Here is a 20,152-nt window from a genome sequence, read left to right as displayed (position 1 = left end):
ATGTGAAACCTAAAGCTTGTTCTCTACCTAAAATGCTGCTACTAAAGCCGAAATAAAACTAAAGCTTCAAAAAGGATATATCAAGTAAGATTAAGTGAAGGGGCGACCGTCTGGCTCGTGAAGCACGAACACGTATCGACATTTAAGAGTAAAACCTGTCTATTACATGCTTTAATATGTCATATTTAATAATAATATCATAAAAAACGTCCATGTGCTATATGATTCACTCGAAATTTTTCATTTCTACTTTTGGGTTACAAAGTAACATTTTCATATAGACTTACATAGCTCTTAAATAACATTGAAATATTTTCCGAAATGATCCCATTTTTATTATACATAGTACTGTTTTTGTTTGATGCGTCACCTAATAAATATCAGCCAAAGCAGATTAAAAGAAATGACATGCATGAATTTTGCCTGCTGTATCCCTCGCATAGTTTTATACAATGAAGTTAATAGCATAGTGATGCTATCTGCGTTCATGCGTGATAACACCAAAGATACGTTAAGAAGTACCATAAAAGGGTCACCTGTGCTAAAACAAGTTTCACATTCAGCTGCAGTCCATGAAGATGCAAAGAGAACTTGGTCTTCTCTTATTGGGCAGTTATGCGATCGTTTGCTACCCTAAGCGGAGCGCTTTACGCTATCTTACTTGAAAACGCCGGTGATACGAAAAGTTATGAAGAAAGCGGTCTTCAACGATACGGGGGGCTTACGCCTTGGAGTAGGTTCCGGTAACCTTAGAAGAAATTATGGGGTTAATTGGGGTTACTACACGGGTTTTGACGGCGGCCTTAGGAGTTATCTAGGAAAGTTCTCAAGCCCATGTAAAAGACATCACAGAGATAATCACAAAAGCCGTGCCGCGTCCATACCCTGCCCTGGTTCTCTAAACGCCCTCTGTCTATAAAGTAGTACCTGTCCTGCATATAGTCCATGTTCTAAAATTTTACCTTATTCTTGTGAGGGTGCTTATTATTGAAATTTTCAAATCGCGCATGACTTTAAGCCTTACCCAGTGCCGAAGCCCTACCAAGTGTCTTTATGGGCTAATGTGGCCGATCTTTTGCTATTCGATTTTATCACATAACATTTCATTACCTGCAAGGACAGAAGCGTCTCAGCATGTCTGCGGCTACGTGTTACTGGATCAACAATTATAACAAAAGTCTAGATACAGAAGTTAAGGACTCTATTGATTTGGCCCGTTGCACCCCCATCTGACACCTACTACGCGTTTACAGGTAATGTCAAATATGGCGAAAAGTAACCGCTACGTAAGTGCACATAAGCATATTATGTTTAACATACATGTCAAAAATAGATGTTACTTTACATTCTCAAAACAGCAACCTCATCTTTCAAAACTTCTCAAAGTTTTCAAAACTTTTCAAAGATATAGGCATAAGAGATAAGACGCTCGAACGTTCGCTACGTTGCATAATAGCTTTGACAAATCATTCTGGGCTTAAGCTAAATCCCACTTTTTCTTATTCCTCCAGTTAACACGTCGGTGCATGCGATTTCATCTACATGCCTTCTGCACATAGCACCGTCACACATGACGATTTAAAACGAGATTTTGAAAAATACATACCACCATTAAAATGTATTTGCCAAGCATTCGCTATTTATGCGAAAGCAGACTCACACCTAACTATCCGTTCATTTTAGCAAATAAGCTGCCAGTACAACTAAGCCGCGAGATCTCGTCTGGAAAACGCAAAACAGCAACGTCAATTCAATGACTAAGTAAGCACGACCGCCCAGAACATTTTGTGTAAAAAGTCATGAAAGTAACCATCATTCTAAGCGTTCATCGAACTCATATGAAGATAAATGCTAAATGTGCGAGCTATTTATAGCTTTACTTCTATGTTATAACAGGCGCATAGGTTTTTATGGCAGTGATTGCAGGGCATGCCCTAACTAAACGTTTACCTGGGATAAGTAGATCAGATACCGGCGACAGCACTGGTTCTATCTGGTATTATAATGTTGCTAAAACATACCCCCGTCTCCCTTAGGGTTGAAAGCCCGGGTTCCACCCGGCAATTGAGAGGATTAAACTACTTGTGAAATGCTACAAAAAAGGACATGCCACTAACACTGTTAATTTCAGGAGTAGGCCCGGTTATTACTTTACAACTTAATAGTTTCGACGCGATTCTCTTCAGCAATATAGTTTAAACAAGATTTTGTATCAATTTTTCCGCTAATTTTCCTTGCCCGCTATACTCGCACTGTATGCTTAAATATATGTTTATTTAAGGACGCAACAATTTTAGGCTATCCAATTATTCTGTTTTTTGACTGCTAAATGTCAAGCTAATCTACCATTTCATATTTAGTGGTTATTATTCGAACGCTTATTTTGTAGAAGCTTTCTATTGGGTCTCTCGTCTCGCGGTAACTGATAATGATGTCGGCGATTCTATACATTTTGTCTGCAGCTTATTTCGAAGAAAGAGACGGCATAACATTTTTTTTTTGTTCGAACCAACATCGACCCTGCTCAATCTGGTCTGCTGCTGAATTCAGACAAGTGGTTAGGTGACTGACTGCTCGACCATGTGCGTTTGTAGAAACGCGTTCGGACTGTGTACAAGCCACCATTTAGCCGTCCGCTTAATTTACTGCATAGACCTACGTCGAAGTCGAAGCAGAACTATATTATAAAATAGTCAGCATACCAGTAAATAATTATAATAGTTACCGTAGTAATAACCGCTATAGTACAAACGGGAAGTAGGTTATCTATGGTCATCAGTTTCAGATCAGTTGGTCAGCTGCTGCAGCCCCCAGCGAGGTAAATGGCCGTTACTAACTTTCTGTTCTACACTGATAGCAACCATAAGGCAACGCACGAGGTCGAGACAAGGACGCTTGTTGTGTTAGCCATTTTTTTTGTGTTAGAAGCAAACTACGACAAATCACAAATGCAAGTTGCTTATCGTGAAGGGTACTACTGACGAAAAAAGGCCCTACTGTCCAATTGGAATTCGCCACGGACAGATGGGAATGCGCACAACAAGATTTTGACTTCTCGATTAGCTTTTTTTTTCGTTTGTTGTATCGCAACGAGGCAAATTTTCAAAATACGATTTGTATGCGTGCATGCGCATGGTAGTACTGCATTTTATGGTGGGAATCAAACTTCTAGTAGAAAAACGCTTTGAACGCATGTAATATAAATATAATACGAAACTAATCAAGTATTTAGTTATATATTTTCGTATATGATCAGCTTGTCTAAAAACATTTTGTCAAGTGTTAGATAGATTAACTACCAAATATATATATATATGAAATGATCAGCTGGAGTCAGGCAAAATTGCTGTAAAACATTATTATTCGTCAGCTATAATATTATCTGGATTATCAGTCTTTGTTTACAAAAGCATGGGAAAAATAACAGATAAAAATCCCCAAAAAGTTCTAGAATTTGCAAATGGCATGCAGGTATGTATCGTATTGCACGGTAAATATAAAAACATTATTTAACGCGAAATATATTCGTTGTGTTTGATGATGTGTTCTAAATTTTCAAAGTACAAGCAATATTAGTTTTACTTAGTAAAAGGTCCTCAAATTAGGAGTTTAGATGTGTCGATAGGCGTTATTAAAGTCACATTGTAAACCTTGACGATAAACTTAAGCATTTTATAGCTTTTTTTTGCTATTGTTAAGACAAATGTTTACTCTAAACAGATGTTCGAGGATTTCGCGAGCCTACATATCTGATGAAATACATTTCCACACTGATCCTGCGAAGACTTATAATGTAATAATTGGCACAATGATACTAATCTGCACAATGTTTTCGATGCTGTTCATTATTATGTGCGTATGAAGTTTGTCTATCCTAGATCGACAGTTCAATAGAGTCAGGCAGATCTAGCTAGATAGTCTTCTTTATTTACCCAAACCGCGCAGTATTTATGAAGCGTTGGCTGGACTTGGCGGCGACCTGCATGGTCTGGTCGTCCAAATCACACTGTAGATGGACCGGTACCATTGCCAGAAATGGTGTTAGGGGTAGCTACAAAAAACCACACTAATGGAAATGGTTTCATTATTAATCAAAAATTAGGTCACAAGTCACCAAATGTCTTTCTAGCATTCCTGGGACGCTGCAGTGTCTACGGGTTTACATACTAGACCAATGAACGTGAACGCAAAACCTTCATCTATTTTCAGTGTCCTTTTAATATATTATTTGCTGAATGACCAAAAATGACTACTATTTGGTTAGCGCTCTACCATGCATAGCTTAAAGACATTCAACCGCTTTTTACCTTTATGTAACTTACCTTGTACAGTTTCATAATAATTATAAAAACATTATAATTATTTATAATAATACAATCGAGCTAAGGTATTCCGCTAACAGATTGACACATGTACTTATATCGACATATATATTTATATCAGTGTTATTCCTGAGTTATCAATGTTATTCCACAGACATGACAAATACGGTGACATACACTAGCAGGTAATGAAACCTCCTTATCTATGTTTGCTTATTTATCACTATAACTTAGCCGCTTTGTTTTGCTCCTATTGCATCGCACGTAGTATTCATTGATCGATTCGTCATGATCGTCACTTCACTATTATCATTCCATATTTATAGTGTCTATCGCTCGATAGTTGAACACCCTAACAATAAACTAATTATTCTATTAATGGTACTAGTATTGTATAATAATAGCTCAAATTTATGTCTAAACCTTTTTATTGTTGATAACAGCATTGCACAGAATAATTCCAACTGAAAATATTTTATTTTAACGTAAATCGTTTGGCCTAAGATTTCATCTAAACCGCTGAAGTATTTAATTTTACTATAACCCCGCTTTTCTCTACTTCTAAAAAGGGAAGACACGCTTGGCTAATTAGTAACGATGTTATTATCGCCGTTAATCTTATTATTACTATTATTATCTCGTTATCAATATAATCATCGTAACGTTGTTCTGCATTGTTTTTTTCTACAACCGCAAGCAGGTAAACTGCAACGCATCTCAAATAGTTACCTGCTTCGTCAGCGATCTATTGTGATCTGTTATTAGTCAATATTTATTTTCTTATATATATATGTGTGTGTATGTGTGTGTAATGTACTTGTTTTTTTCTGATGTCTCTCACTTCTTTTATCTATCGACACATCCAAATAAGGTGGCGGAATACAATCGGCACAATTTCGTCTTATACCTTGTACCGTGGCATCAAATTGGAGGGCGCGTGCTGTAACAGTAGGTATGTTTTATTCTTATTATAGGCTTTTTTTTCTGAATTTAACAATGCCATTCTTGTATTTGTTTTAGTTATAAACATAACTGGTAAGCGCGCTGACGGCTTTTACTTCACCTTTGACATCGTCATTTTTATCGGACAAGTGCTCGTTTTTCTAACTGTTTTGTCTACGATCGGTTTTTTGTTTTGCCTTGAAGTGACTGCTTGTTGTTGTTGTTCTGCTGATGCGGACAGCTGTATGTACCATGCCTTTGTGACCCTCAGTCATTTTTCTGTTATCATGATATATTACTCACTCCTACCAAACAGCACACTCCTGCCGCTTTCGCTTTACACGCGCTTTCACAGCCCTACGTTTTCTCTACATCCGAAAGAGCTACGAGTCCTGCTATTAGTTTGCCGTTGACGCATTTGTTGCTTTTTTTCTCTCTCGCGCTCTCCCTCCCCTCTCTCTCACACACATTACCCCTGGTTCTCTCGCGCGCTCTAAATCTAGATAGGTCGAACTTGAAATATATGAATATACACATACGTATTTAACCTGTGTTCATACACAAATTAACATTATTGGTTAGTAAGAACAATTGTAAATAATTCATAATCAAGGGAGCAACAATGTGTTTCTTTCCTGTGCACTCTACAACATTGTGTATACGTTTATTGTTTTTAGCGCGTGAACTAGCGACATCAGCTTATATGCGTATGGCAATAGCTTAACTTTTCAATCATGCTATATTTTTTATTTATAGACGGAAAATGTAATACTAGGAAGATAGAGGATATCAAAAGATAAATGACGAAAACATGTACAAGTCCACATCAGGCAAGCAAGCAAGCGCGTTGCATGCGACGGCAAAAACGTCTTTTTACACAAGCTTTTTTCTATTTTTCTTTTTCTTGTTAAAGTCAAACTAAGAAACCACACAATATAAACCATTCACAAAGAAAAAAGCTTCTCGACTTTTTGTGAACAAACGCGATGTCGTATTTATAAGTTATTTGTATAATTTCGGAATAATGTTTTAGTCCTGCTCAAGTAGAAAGATTAATAAAATAGAGAATAAAATAGGGTAAAAAGGAGAAAATATAGTACATTGTTATCGACTATGCAGAAATCAATATGCAATCTATTGGCTTTACGTAACTTTGTGTTAAATAGAAGAGATCGAAAAACACTGTATAAGACAAAATAGGAAAGCGTAGGCAGGACTAGTTGTCACATATGAGAAAAGATTGACTTTTCTTCAAAATTCAGACATCGCTTGCATAATTATTTTGTCTGCGGATTAGCGTTTCTGACTAAACGAAAATACCTGCATAATGATCCGCATGCCCGAATTCGAACGATGTGACAATGGCCAAACGAATAAGTGATGCATTCATGATATCTGATTGTGCGCTCAACGACTACATGATGAAAGCTAACATAAGACGCGAATAGAACGAATTAATCTGGTCGTTAGTTTTTGGCTGGGGGAACAAGGTTTGCGCCGGAAGATGATGCCGCAGCATTACTTGACGACCTTAGGGATACGCCCGATGTCGCGGATGAAGCGGATGTCGACGTGGTCATAGTTGTCATTGATGAAGACTGACAGGTTAAACGCGAGCTTCGCGATGTACGGGAACTAAGAGAGCTTTGGGAATTAGAAAGTGAAGCCAGCCCTTTACGCTTTGATGAACCCATTGACTGTTGCTGCTGGAGTTGATGGTGGAAAGAATGCAGTGGTTTACGAGCCGAAGAGTTAAGCTTGACAGATGGGCGGGCATTACGAGCTACAGCTGCAAAAACATCGCAAACATGACAAAAAGGCTAGCTATGAAAGACAATGCAACATAACAGGGGCACAAAAGAGAATAAAGAATTGACCACTAACGAAATAACAAGCAGGCAAATGAGCTACCAAAACGTCAACTAGCTCGGGTGAAGGGGAGCGCTTCCTGTAATAAATGACTCTACCAATAGCATCTTTCAAATAAAACAAAAAATAATTGGGTCTCGAAATTGGCGAATGGGCCGATCCACTCGAGTAGGGAATCGCTGTACCAGTATTGATATTACGGTCGGCTGCATAAAAAAAATAGAGCTTGTCCATATTGCGTGCATAACAAAGGGCTTAATGTGCCTTCTAATTTTCAAATGTTTAAATATCCACATATTGCAGATATTTCTATTATCAGAATGGCTTGCATTTCTAAAAAGTTGCGAAATATTATATGCAAACCTCGACCAACAGAGGATATAAAAAATATAGGATAAAGCGTGATGATTCAATAAACATTGCCTTCTTCGCCTATCGTTCCCATTGATTCGTTATACAATGGCAAGATAAATCATAGAATTTCAATTGCAAGAGCGGCAATTTTCCTCTCGATTCATTGCACATGTGCATATGACAATACTACGTTCGTACTATCTGTGACATCACTACTTGACTTAGTCACGCTTTCATCATTTTGTGTTCATTCTCATCTAAAGCCTATAATGATACTAGTTAAAACAAAATTGCTCAATCGCTGTTGTCGTGACATGACCGCGTATCAAACGCTCTAGAAAAAGGTTTAATTGCAAACCTCATAGAATCAAGTGAGCGGAACTAATGTCATGCCATCATCTTAAGTCACGATCTCATCAGCAATTTATGTGCTGAAATCGTTACTCTTATCAGTGGTTTTTTGTTTGATTTGTTCTACTTAGTTACGAGACACTATAACGAGGCTAAGCGCACGTACGAATTCAATTTATATATATATATATATATATATATATATAGCACATGTAATACTGTCGGCATAACAGATGCCGTTCCTAAGTAGTCGTTGATAATGTTAAAATTGCCTTTAGACAGTAGGAGATTATGTCCTCTTTGAATAAAGAGAACATACTATAGGTAGTCTCTGCTATAATTTCCTCGTTCTAAGTCGTGCATACTGCACTTATATGTTTCTAGAGTCCTAGACAAACTTAGAGTTTGCTGTCACGGCAACCATTAACTAATACCGACAATTATTTAATAACAAGAACGGTAGATAGCAATACTAATAATCATAATCCACAGCGATAATAATGATGACTATTAACATGCCTCTGGCTATAGTTCATCTATGAGGTAAGCAGTTTTGGCAAACGACTACGGTAGACCTCGGAACCACGAAAGTTGTTCCACCAACAAAAAAAAAGTAGCCAGCCTATAGAAATCGATGGGCCTTCATAAACAGTAGCTGCAATACATCGCGCCCGGGAGAGCTCAGAGAGAGCTACTGTGATCGTGAACAAAAGGCTAGGACTATTGCTGCCTTTACATGTATGCCAACGATTTCGTAATACTTCAATGATCTAAGATAACGCCATAGAAAGCTCAACAACTCTGCACCCCGTTTCACGATCACTTTACATTATTTGTGTCACTACTACGTCGACGTTGATCCAACAGAACTATTGGTAAACCTGTTCCGCCACTATTGCACGCTTTAACCTATCAAAGTATAGCCACGTTTCTGGTGCAGTTCGTGCGTCTTTAGTCACCCCTTGTTGCTGGTATTACTCCAATAATAATTAGTCAAAGTTTACGTCATAACGAAATGTCTAAGACAAATCGCGTCGCGACTGCGTAATTCGTTCGCCAGATGATTGTACCAACTAGCCTGGTCTCGAGTTTCTTTCTCTTGACGCCATGTTCAAGCAAAGATAATCATCTGAACGACGGAAATCACATGGAGGTTACCTCGAATCTCTTCGAATTGTTATTTACATTTTTCATTACTCTATCTATACAACGCATTAATATTTGTATTTTATATCCATAAAGCGTGTAATATAGTTGTTGCTGCCGCTATTTGTCTATATTGTATCTACTTGTTAGAGTTATTATTAGTAATGGTATCATTACCTATTTCTATTTATTTTCTTCTTGAATGCAATTACCAATATGAATATTATTATTATTACTACTGTAGCTATGTTTCTATGTATAGTTTCTGTAGTTATAACTATTTATACTACTACTGTTCAGGGTGTACCCGAACGTCTCTTGTACGATTGCCCCCGTCTGGACCATTCTGTGAAGCGTCCTTCCCCTTGCCTCCGCCTCCATGAATTGCTGCTATTTCATTGTTTCGACTGTTACCGGCTGAACTAGTCTGCTGTACATTGTTAACGTCGGCGCAGTCATTATTAAATCTCTGCTCTTTGCTTTTTGCGGTACCGATGTTGTTATTAGATTTTGTTACAGGTGTTATAGTGCGAGTAGTTGTTGTTGTGATACGATTGGTATTTTTAACGGAGCGTTCGGCTCCGCGTCGTCTGTGATCTTGCGTTTCGGCATTGCCAGCGCCCTCAGTCGAGCTAGCGTGTTCAATGCTGTTACTGTTCGATGTTCTACCTTTAAGGGCTTGCTTGAGGCTCCCTCGCAGTCCACCTGCATTTTCGCGGTTGCTCCTCGTCGAGGATCTCTGCGAACCGGTGCCACCAGATCCCGATCCTGAACCCTTGCCACTACTAGCTCTGCCACTGTCGGAAGCCCCATGTGCCTCTAGGTTCTCCTGTTAGTGCGGTCAGCAAAAACATGAATATAAATGCTTCTTAGATGCACTTAGTTTTTATTTAAAAGCAAAATCATATGTATCACGGTGTGTATGTTCTAGAAGTAGTTTCCGCTCAGAAGATTAGAATAATTGCGAGTTATAGGAATAATTGAAAAAGAAGAAATATATTACAAAACCACCGGTGGCCACCACTGAGCACTTGGGCTTACACACTACTTACTTGAATAGGCTTGAAAGCCGTTCTTTGATCTTCAATACGGTCTCCCTGTACCTTCAATATAAGGCTAAAAAAATCTTCATCCGGTACGGTAGGCGCGGACGTCCTATGTGTCGTGCCTGATGAAGTGCCTAGTTGCAAGAATTGTTGAATCATCTATATTAAAATTTGGCTTAAGTTACATAAATACATGCGAAAAACAGACTTGAAAAGTCGTAGAACTAATTTAAGTACAGGTGCTATAATAAATAAAGGAGGTAATTTTGACTACGAATTTGACGTTTGAATTTAGCAGCTGCTAATCGTAACGGCATTATAGGACAGGAGGGTTTGCACGTTTTACCTGCTGCATTGCCAGCGTTCTGCTGTTGTCCAGCATTGCTGGGCGCGAGATGGGCGCCTGAGTCCGCTGACCCGAGCGACAGCGTGTCAGCCTGTTGAGGCATTCGACTGCGCTGCTCCTCCAGACGCGAGCTCTACACAGTGACCCCAATTTACCGAATCGAAGCAAGAATAGGTAATCGCGATCAAACAGGAGATTGAACAGTTAGTACTACGACTCAATAATAATATTGATAATTATGACGACATGTTAATATACGTAACGTATAATGTCTAGACCAATACAGCACTGATAGCATTAGAGAGATTAATTTACCTGACATCGCGCTAGCATCTCAAAAAAGTCCTCGCCAGAAAGCTGCATACGATTCGGTACAACCTGTAAACACATGGTTACTAGATGCGTGAAAAAGTACTAAAAAGATTAAAGGCTTGAGTTCGACAAGGTGAGCTTTCTCTGCATTTTTCGATTGTCTCTTTCACCAAATAATTTTCTCCAATGAACTTCAATCTAGTTTGAATACGCATAAAAATGCCGAATAACTAATGAAGAAAACATTGTACTTATTCTTTTTAAAAGAAGACGGGATTTTAGACCAACTTAGATAAGGCCGCTATTCACCTGAGAATTATTGTTGTTAATGTTGCTCTGTAAATGACCATTATCGCCTACAGCTCGTCTCCCAAGGCCCGTCCCACGGCCACTATTTGATACCTCAGCAGCACCTCCAGAACCTATTAGACCTGGAAGTTGTGGAAGACTTGTGCGCTGTTCGTTCATCCGTCGCGACTGTAGACCTTCGATGAGGTCTAACAGTTCCTCACGGACCTATCCGCAAAAACAAACAACTTTATTTAATAATACGTTTTTGTTCAACCATTGTAAACTAGTGGTAACGCTGAGCAGCGCATACTACCTGATTCCATATAACCCACAAGCAAGCACCCACCTCTCCGGTAGCGCCAGACACTCCGCTAATGGATCCCCTTGTCCTGGAGCCTGTTACTCTCTGCCCACCAGATCCACCTAAATAAGATGGAATGTGTGCTACACAAATTAGCTCCCGCGCATCTTCCAGGTTTGTTTATTGCACGTCTCCTAACAACCAGCTATGTACATTTTTTGACAAACTGAATATCGATAAATCCTAGTTTATACTTGCTGATAACAATTTGTGACAAAGACCATTGGTACCTTGAAATTGTACGAACCAGAATTATGTTACTTTATTACCTGCTGTGGTTTGGGAAGCTGTCACGGTCGAATTCGTTGTGCGGGTCGAACTGACATGGTGGAGGACGTCTCTATGATGCGTATCAACTGATACTGAGCGTGTACGTAAATTGAACCTCTTCACTGATGCACTGCTGCTTGATGCTGGCGCCGCAGAACCCGATGCATTATAGCGTGAAAAAACAGGCAGTTGTATTACGACTTCTATGCGCTTCTTCAAATGTCAAATACAATCCACTTAAAGAATAGTTCTTCGAGTGTTGTTTTTTATTCAAACGCCCAACACTAGTCAAGGCTAACATGCCTAGAAGAAAATCATGCGTTTTACGAGAGTAAAGAACTATCTTATGCGTACCTTGAGTGACGACCTGACACCTCTGGTCGTCCATGCGATCTCCTTGCAATTCAGTGAGCATATCCAAAAAAGAATTCTTTTCACCATCTATGGCCTGACATGATGTCTCCATCGCTTCAGCCTTATCATCCTTAAATGAACCCAATGTATCCCTTATTAGATGCGGACTTCTGTTCTAAAAACGATTTCTTCGTAATGGTTTACTAAATGCTGGTAGCACACCCACATGAATCTTTGTCTTAACATGTCTTCGGCTGTCAACAGATTCTAAACGCTGTGCCCAGAATGTTTAAAATATTCGTTATTAGAAATATTAGAGAAATGTTTTAGGCACTTTGAGCAATACGGTCTGCATGCTGGTCATAAATGAGAAATTTGTTTTGCACAGGCAAACGGAACTATAACGTAATTATTTAGTTACTTCAGCATTCGTTGAAGTCGATCCATCTTTTTCATTCTCGTTATCAGTCGCGCTTCCTGTTGCCTGTCGGCTTTCTGGAGTCATGCTCACCAGAGACATATCTTCCATACTTCGACGTCGAACCTGAAGCGAAATGAAATTATGGTAGCGGCTATACCAAGTTGAAACATATTGTTGCACTGCGCATTTTGCTCGATAAATAGTACTATCAAAAGAATGATGAGTAAATAAAGATGCTACAATCTGTTGTACCTTATGCGGGGGTTGTCTGATGGGCGTTCCTAATTGGGCTGACAATTCTTCTAGGGTTTGCCGAGCTACAACCTCACTTTCAGTGTCTCCCGTCTAAGTAAGAAATCATAACATTTAAATAGCGAGTATTATTCCTATGAGTTTGTTGTGATAGTTATTTGATAGCGGTACATCATTTTTCTGTTATTATTTATTCAGCATATTTTCAGCACAAGTGGCTACAACAATAGTAAGCAGCATTTTCTAACGAATATTATGTTGCTGTTGTAATTTACCTCTTGTGCCAATTGGAGATGAAGCGAAGCCAGCTCAGCCGCTTTTTCGAGGCTTCCCAGGCCCTGAAAGATGAAATACAATGCGTCTCCGGAGTAATATTTCATGTTTTGGCTAGTCACATAGAATTCTGACGGCACCACTAAACCCTCTAGTTTTTAAGTTATCGTGACTTACATGTTGGCTTCTGTGCTGTTATTTTATTGCATTATAATCAATGCACAATTATTTTTTCCTGATAATTTCATGTCAATATTTTAGTAGCAGTTTAAAAGCTACGTGAATCCAACAGCCAAACAGAAATTTTGTAAGAATGTAATTGTTTTTTTGAATACACATTACCTGATGACAGTGTGCGAGCGATTGATAAGCTCGACCTTCGCCGACACGATCTTGAAGTTCTTTAGCAATTTCTAAATGTTCCAAGTGAAAACCAAGCGCATTCTCGAGGTCTCCAATAAGAGTATAGATATTTCCTTAAGCAGGCAGACCAGATTACAATTAAATTCAACATACACTGCTTATCAATAGATATGAAGCAAGTCTTCAACCGAAACTGTATCCAGAAATCAAACACTCACCTAGAGAATAGCATGCCTGAGCTTCAACCGCTCGGTCATTCAGTTGCTGAGCAAGTTTCCTGGTTCTAAACGCACAAACAGATAAACCGCTTTAGCAAAGCACACAATACACCTGATAACAGCTTGATTATTTCTGCTCATACAATGCTCATATATATATATCGTGCTTTTTTAATTAGATATTGCTTACTATCTATTAGCTTATTGTTGCGCTATAGCTTCTTATTAAGCCTTCTAGAGGAGCGTATAACCATCTGGCTAGCTGGTTAACTTAAATTATAAGAAAAATAAAGTTTGATCATATGTGGGCGGAAATAAACCTTCGGTAGCATTCAGCTGCGCGGGCAAATTCACCCAAGAATACGTGGCAGTTGCCAAGATTCGAATACGCTCGCCTTTCTGCGGCCCGGTCACGAAACTCTGTAGCAAACTTAAGTCTGCAATTGAGCAAATATAAAATCAGAGTCTTAATAGTATGTTACAGAATGAGAAAGGCATATATTTACAAAAGATGAAAGGTTCCGGAAAAGAGATATTTTTATCAGTTTTATTTTTAATATTTTAAATCAGTTTTTCATCGATTTTGACTTATATCTTCTGAATAGTTTTTTTATACCTTCGATAACTGATAAAATATCTCGAGGAAACAGTAACATAAGCAGGTTTAGCGCTTCTTGCATAAATGAGTAAAATATTTTTTTCGATCTCCATTTATATATATTTTCTTAATTTTTATTTTGAACCCTAAGATGAATTTTGCTCATTTACTACGTCGATCACGAAAAAAAAAACTAATTAGCTTCTTTTAATTAAATAATTTCTTTTTTTAGATGAAAAAAGTTAGCTTTTTCCTATCTTAGCCATAGTGAACCTAAGGCAGGAAACGGTTAAAAATGATCCAAAAGCTTTATGGTAAAATCGTCTACACAACATGCGAAGATTGAGCAATGAATGTATTTAATGCATGTAATTAAAAACCCCTAAAAAATGAACGAACTCAATCTATTATAAATCTTGTCCAACCTTTGTTCGTGAAAAGTGATTGCTCTACGGAAGTTGCCCAGCAGATAATGTGTATTGCCGAGATTTCCATATGCGCGACCCTGTAGCAGAAATAAATGGGAAAGGGTTACCGCATTTTTAGGTTATCGAGAGACTAAGCCGCATGCAAGACCACCTATATTTGGCCTAATCTTTTGATGACATATCACTTCACCTTAGAATAATCTTCAATGCCATGTGACTGAAGGTAATGATATTCTTGTGTTTAATGTTCCTTAATGAGGATGGTTTTGTAATTAAATATACCAGTGCTCAATGGTGTAATAAAGTTTAATTAAATACATAAATAATCAAGATTTTGATTACTAAATTAAAGATTAACATGAATTAATTTATATACCTGCAGCTTTGCTTTTTTGCTCACTTTATTTACGCCTTACTGGCTAGCGGCACAATAAAGTATCATATTATATCGTATTAATGCTGTTACAAGCACCATCGTTAAGGAACTTACCTGCGCTACACGATCGGAGAGTTTGACCATAAGATCGAGATTTTTTCTGCAACCACAAAAAAGATATTAGTTAATTTTTATTACTTTTTTAGTTACTGAGAAAACTATATTCCTAGAAGACATACTATGTTTAGCAGATATCATCTTGTTGGTCGGCATTCGTCCCACCATGACAACAAAATACAAGCCGTTGTCCGATTTGAAAAACATAGTTTGTCATTTGTTCATTTAGTTCGAATATTAAGAACTGTTTAAGATTAAACTGTCAATATAGAATCCCATTTGCGTATTGAATCGAATTTGGTTCGTAGTACTGACTCATAGCACTCGACAGCCTTATGCAGTAAGACGCGGACCTCTACCGGGTAATCACCCGGTTCGAGTCGCGTTCCCCGCGCTAACTGTTTCGCTTTCGAATGGAACACGTTGCCGAGGTTATAGTACGCCCGACCTTCGCCAATCTGTAAAATTATGGAAAAAACACACACGAATTATAGTCAGCACCTAAAGGAGACTAAACTGCAATCTTAATGCAAACTTAACTTAAAAATATGAAAAAAAGAAATAAAAGAACAGACATCACCTCCCTTAATTATATGTCGATGAATAAAATTGCGTTTTTTTTTTGTTATAACTCGTTTTAGTTCTTGCGACACTAGAACGAAACGTTTCTTTGCATTTCTATAGTTAATTCACCTCCTTTTTCGTTTTGAACACCATCGCAGTGTACCCTAACAGCCCTAACAAACATTCTCCATCATAAGCCGTAGTCCATCGACCGAACAACCTGATTCAAATGTTTTCAATGCAATAAATGTCAAATAATGTACTCTTTTATAATCTAATTAAGATAACCCGAGCTTAGAAATTAACGCTGACAGATCGTCCGCACACAGAATTATGCTCTCAGCAGAATTAGTGGCAAGCACTGAACATAATATCCGAACTGGTGCGTAGGTGCCTTTCAAGGAAGTATAATGACTATTGATGATGCATAATAGATCTTCTGTTTCACCCAAATCCAACAAATTCTGAAATGCCTCCTCTCTGCCCGAAAACAATGTTTGTTGCTAAATAACCCTCTGCTCGTGCCGTGTCTCAGTCACAAGCTCATTTACGATAGGAAGTTTAAATTTTAATCTAATGAATACTAGTACTATTACAGCCTTCTCTGCGTAGTGCTGCCGGCCAACTGTTGCTATAAACATGCATCGTACATTCCAACAATTACTACGAGGCTACCACGAAAGCTCGTCGCGGACAAATAACTTCTGTTCTATCATATGACCAGTCACTCTCAAGCTGTTTGTTAACAGCACCTTAAAGGTGATGTTAAGCTTTCTTAAATGTTAAGCTAACTGTTTCGAAACAAGCCATAATCATCCACATCCATAGGCTTCCACGCCTTTGCATTGTTCATTTTTCCTCCCGTTTCTTTCTCTTGTTCATATATGTATATATGTGTGTGTGTGTGTGTGTGTAGTACGTGAAGCACTGGTCGATTTCGAAAGTAGACAGGCGATCAGACAGAGGCAGGTGTCGTGCAAAATAGTAGTGACAGCGGGTAGAAATGTTCAATTGCTAAAGGAAACAGAAGCTAATAGTATCTAAGTGCAGTTGGAGAAGAATAGCTGTAGGAAGAATTGCGTGGAGAGTGAAGACTGAAAATCGTCAAAAAGACAAAAAACATACGGAGGCTGGTTAGTGATATCTAATTATGTCCTTCTATCGCTTACTGTGCACTAGACGCAGCGGCGGTTAGTCATCTAATTACAGATGCTGTATGAGCCACAATGGTAAGATAAGAAGAATGCGAATATTATGGTAGTATTATAAAGCTTTTATACAAAGGAGGTTTAAGTATGCTAAAGGGTTAATGTAGTCATCGACTGAATCTAACGATAGCTTTTGCCTACACAGATGTGAACTAGCACTCACAAATGGTTTCAACAGGTCTGAGTACATTTTCGAATGAGGCGGCGCTGAAACACAAATTTAGAGCTGATTTCTTTTACACGTATATGCTATACTTGAGCTTACATTTATAGATTTATACGTATACAGTCCGTTATTAACAAGTTTATTTGCAATCCCAAACTCGGCCTATGGAAACCTCACTCAAGAAAGCAAAACGGAAATAACGTGTATTGGAATTAAAAACTCACGGCAGTCTGATCTAACCACAGTACCGGTCGAGCAAACTGCTTCTTTTCTGTGTAGGTTTGTTGAGTAGCTCGGAATCGAGTGCTTCAAAATCTTGTGAAAAGTCAGCACGTTCTAGTTTATTAGATATAAATGTCTGGTAACAATCTTAATGAGGACATTTTTTGCACAAATCATAATATATTAATTATTACCAGTGAGTTTATTATGAAGGTTAGTCAATTAAAAATAGAAATTACACAAGATTGTTAAAAGCTCCACCTCTAATCATGTTGCGACAAATTTTTTATAGAGAAACGCATTTTAAACGCAGCATTCGGCTGCATTTCTAGGATATTATCAATAAAGCAATGTCATTAAATCCTATTAAAAAAACTAGCATACCGCCTAGAATCAGTTCAGCCACTGAGCGTATTGTAGTATTTATTCTTTTACTGAGTGCTAGGGTGGTAACTCAAGTGCTAGCGAAATCGGTATTATAAGCCAGATTCGCTCAGATGGCATATTCCGATTTAGACTTCCTTGCAAAGCATTTCTACAAAAAATATCATAAAACAAATGTGAAAGAACACATTTTTAAATGTCGCATGGCTACGACGTTAAGTGCGTACGCCTCATGGATCTCGTAGTACCCCAAAGAGGCCTTAAAGTTGGAAGTTGGAAGGCACTTCAAGCCAAAAGTGGTCATGAAGATTTCTTGTGGTCAGATATGTCAAATAAATACGGACTAAGTTATACGACACAGTATATTTACTGGTGCAACTAAATTTGGAAGGGCTCACTGTCCGAAGTCCTAACAGGCTGTTATGCAATATCAGTAGTATTAATGCAGTGCATTATTTTAAAGCTAATTTGGTGTTTAATGACTTTTCAGAAATCTGCTAGTCATCAATTATACGAAGGCTGTCATCGCAAGCGATGATTGAAGAAGCAGACAAAAAGAACATCCCGCATGTCAGTTCTACCCAGTGCAAGTAATATCTTGTTAGGAAACTATGTTAGACGGACAAAATGCAAAGCTGGAGCCAAAATAATATATAGTTACTCCAATAGTATGGTGAATATAGTGGAGCTCAGAGGAAAATTAATTATTAAATGAGCACTTGTTACTAAATATATTCGATTTGATAACTGATTAAGGCAAACCAACACGTTAGCGTTACGAGCTATACAGGGGGTATCTATCAATATCGTTAGTACTACCTTATCGCCTTCTTTTCGGGAGATGATCAAATGACGTTCACAGAACAGGGTGGCCTCGTCAAACCTTCCGAGCATCTTGAGTGTATTGCCTAGGTTGCCACTGGCTTTTGCCTCACCCAGCGCATCTCGTTGTGTTCTATATAAAGTACAATAACAATAATAGGAAAAAACGTTAGAGGAAAAAGTCAACCAAAATGCCCGAATAGATACGCCCGTTACCTGTCTGACCAACGTGCATCAAATTTAGAATTGCAGAAACCGCAGCTATCTATACATACAAATACGATAATGACTTCTCACGCACTGGACAATTTTAAGGTCAAGTTCGTGGAACCGTAATGCTCTCTCGTAGTCCGACAGGTAGAAATAAGCGTTCCCCAGTTGTGAATAGATGGCGCTCAACACTCTTGCATCATCCGTGCCCAGCCTGACAGCAGCCTTTACAACGAATAGAAAAAGCATAGTTAAGGTTAGAAATGTACGAGCGAAGGTAAACTGCACGGAATTACATGTTCTGATGGAAAGACATTTTTACAGATCGTATGATTATAGTCGCTGCTTTATTTACACCAATTGATTTTTGTTTCTAAATAAAATCACAATTGTATTTATATAATATTACAAATACAAAACAATAATAGACTCTGAGGTTAAGCATTTATCCGTAATGATTAATAGAGAGTAATAGCGCCGTAAATTAGATCGTATTTGAAATTAAGATGATACGTTGTCATCGTCCAAGTTAAACAAATATATAAAAAAACCGGGAAGCAAAAACAGACTTACTTCAAGGAAAGCCACTCCAGCGGTAAAGTCACCGCTTTTGCAAAGTCGCTCGCCTTCAAGGGCTAGTTCGAGACACATCGTTGGGTCGAGTTGTTGAGATTGCTGAAGTTGTTGATGTTGGGCCCCGCCTCCCTTACCATTGCTGGCCTCGTTAACCATCTTGCTGCACTCACCAGCTAGATAAACGTTCAGCATTAATAATGTTTACTCAGAGGCCGCCTCGATTATCGAGTTATAAAGAAATCTACAAGGGCAGGCTCCAGAGGTGAATGTATAATAACAAATTGATAATATTCAGTTTCATGAAATCCAAGAAAAAAAAGAATCCATTCTAAAAAGACACTTTCCAGGTCTCTCTAAATGACTTCAAAACAGAAAAATGTACAGTGAAAAAATGACCGGATTGCGTTATTACAAGTTATGTCTTACGTCATGATTTCGGAATAGGCAGTATATAAAAACTCATCAAACTACAAAACACGCTTTTCGTCTCTTTTCTACTCATTTTCAGTCTCTTTCACTTTGAATTGTTTATCGGCCGTTTTACATTTTACTAAATTATTATTACCTCACAATCAGAAATCAAATCGTGTTGTTTTAATGATGGAGCAGAACGGAGTAAGCCAACTGGACGTACCTGGAGTAGCGTTGATCGATGTGACCTGGTATTTTCCTTGAGATCCTACAGGAGAAGACATGCTAGGAGTCTATTCAAGAAAAAGAAGATGGAGGTTGCGAGTGAATGAGGTTACCGGGAGATTTTGGGACTCTAGCTAAAATCATACCGAAGCCCTATAGTCACGGCCAAAATGTCATGTACCCGATGAAAACGAAGGTCCAAAGAATTATAGCAAATGACGATCGAATCAAAGACAAATATTCAAGCCAAATATATCAAAGTAAAACAATAATTGAAAAAAATTCGAAAATCAACAGCGCAAGTTAAGCGGTATTGAAACTATCATTTGGTAGGCATTATCATCGTTATATACA

At 38.2% G+C, this 20,152-nt stretch overlaps 1 protein-coding gene across 12 annotated transcripts in view; it reads right to left on the bottom strand.

Moving 5' to 3' along the window:
- Positions 1-218: 218 nt before the first annotated feature.
- Positions 219-20,152, bottom strand: part of pins (G-protein-signaling modulator pins) — a 21,902-nt gene continuing 1,968 nt past the window's right edge. For 5 of the 12 annotated variants that reach the window (XM_086977218.1, XM_022788218.2, XM_022788220.2 and 2 more), the window contains exons 2-23: positions 19,797-19,866; positions 19,160-19,335; positions 18,678-18,811; positions 18,374-18,509; positions 15,326-15,468; positions 15,008-15,053; positions 14,515-14,594; positions 13,812-13,928; positions 13,492-13,556; positions 13,253-13,386; positions 12,913-12,975; positions 12,638-12,730; positions 12,386-12,508; positions 11,965-12,094; positions 11,610-11,753; positions 11,326-11,402; positions 10,998-11,204; positions 10,692-10,754; positions 10,377-10,509; positions 10,037-10,164; positions 9,654-9,813; positions 4,908-7,053 (exon numbers count right to left, since the gene is read on the bottom strand). In XM_086977218.1, the coding sequence (XP_086833344.1) occupies positions 6,731-7,053; positions 9,654-9,813; positions 10,037-10,164; positions 10,377-10,509; positions 10,692-10,754; positions 10,998-11,204; positions 11,326-11,402; positions 11,610-11,753; positions 11,965-12,094; positions 12,386-12,508; positions 12,638-12,730; positions 12,913-12,975; positions 13,253-13,386; positions 13,492-13,556; positions 13,812-13,928; positions 14,515-14,594; positions 15,008-15,053; positions 15,326-15,468; positions 18,374-18,509; positions 18,678-18,811; positions 19,160-19,335; positions 19,797-19,857 (2,736 nt within the window). In that variant the 5' untranslated portion in view covers positions 19,858-19,866 and the 3' untranslated portion in view covers positions 4,908-6,730. Of the gene's footprint in view, positions 4,067-4,907; positions 7,054-9,653; positions 9,814-10,036; positions 10,165-10,376; positions 10,510-10,691; positions 10,755-10,997; positions 11,205-11,325; positions 11,403-11,609; positions 11,754-11,964; positions 12,095-12,385; positions 12,509-12,637; positions 12,731-12,912; positions 12,976-13,252; positions 13,387-13,491; positions 13,557-13,811; positions 13,929-14,514; positions 14,595-15,007; positions 15,054-15,325; positions 15,469-18,373; positions 18,510-18,677; positions 18,812-19,159; positions 19,336-19,796; positions 19,867-20,152 lie in introns of those variants that run through there. The other 7 variants (XM_022788222.2, XM_086977225.1, XR_015318976.1 and 4 more) reach the window with 6 other exon arrangements.

The sequence above is a fragment of the Varroa destructor genome, unplaced genomic scaffold, assembly GCF_002443255.2.
Source record: "Varroa destructor unplaced genomic scaffold, Vdes_3.0 BEIS01000001.1, whole genome shotgun sequence".
Lineage (NCBI taxonomy): Eukaryota > Metazoa > Arthropoda > Arachnida > Mesostigmata > Varroidae > Varroa > Varroa destructor.
Note: the sequence above shows the minus strand (reverse complement) of the source record. Positions and strands in the feature narration are given on the sequence as shown.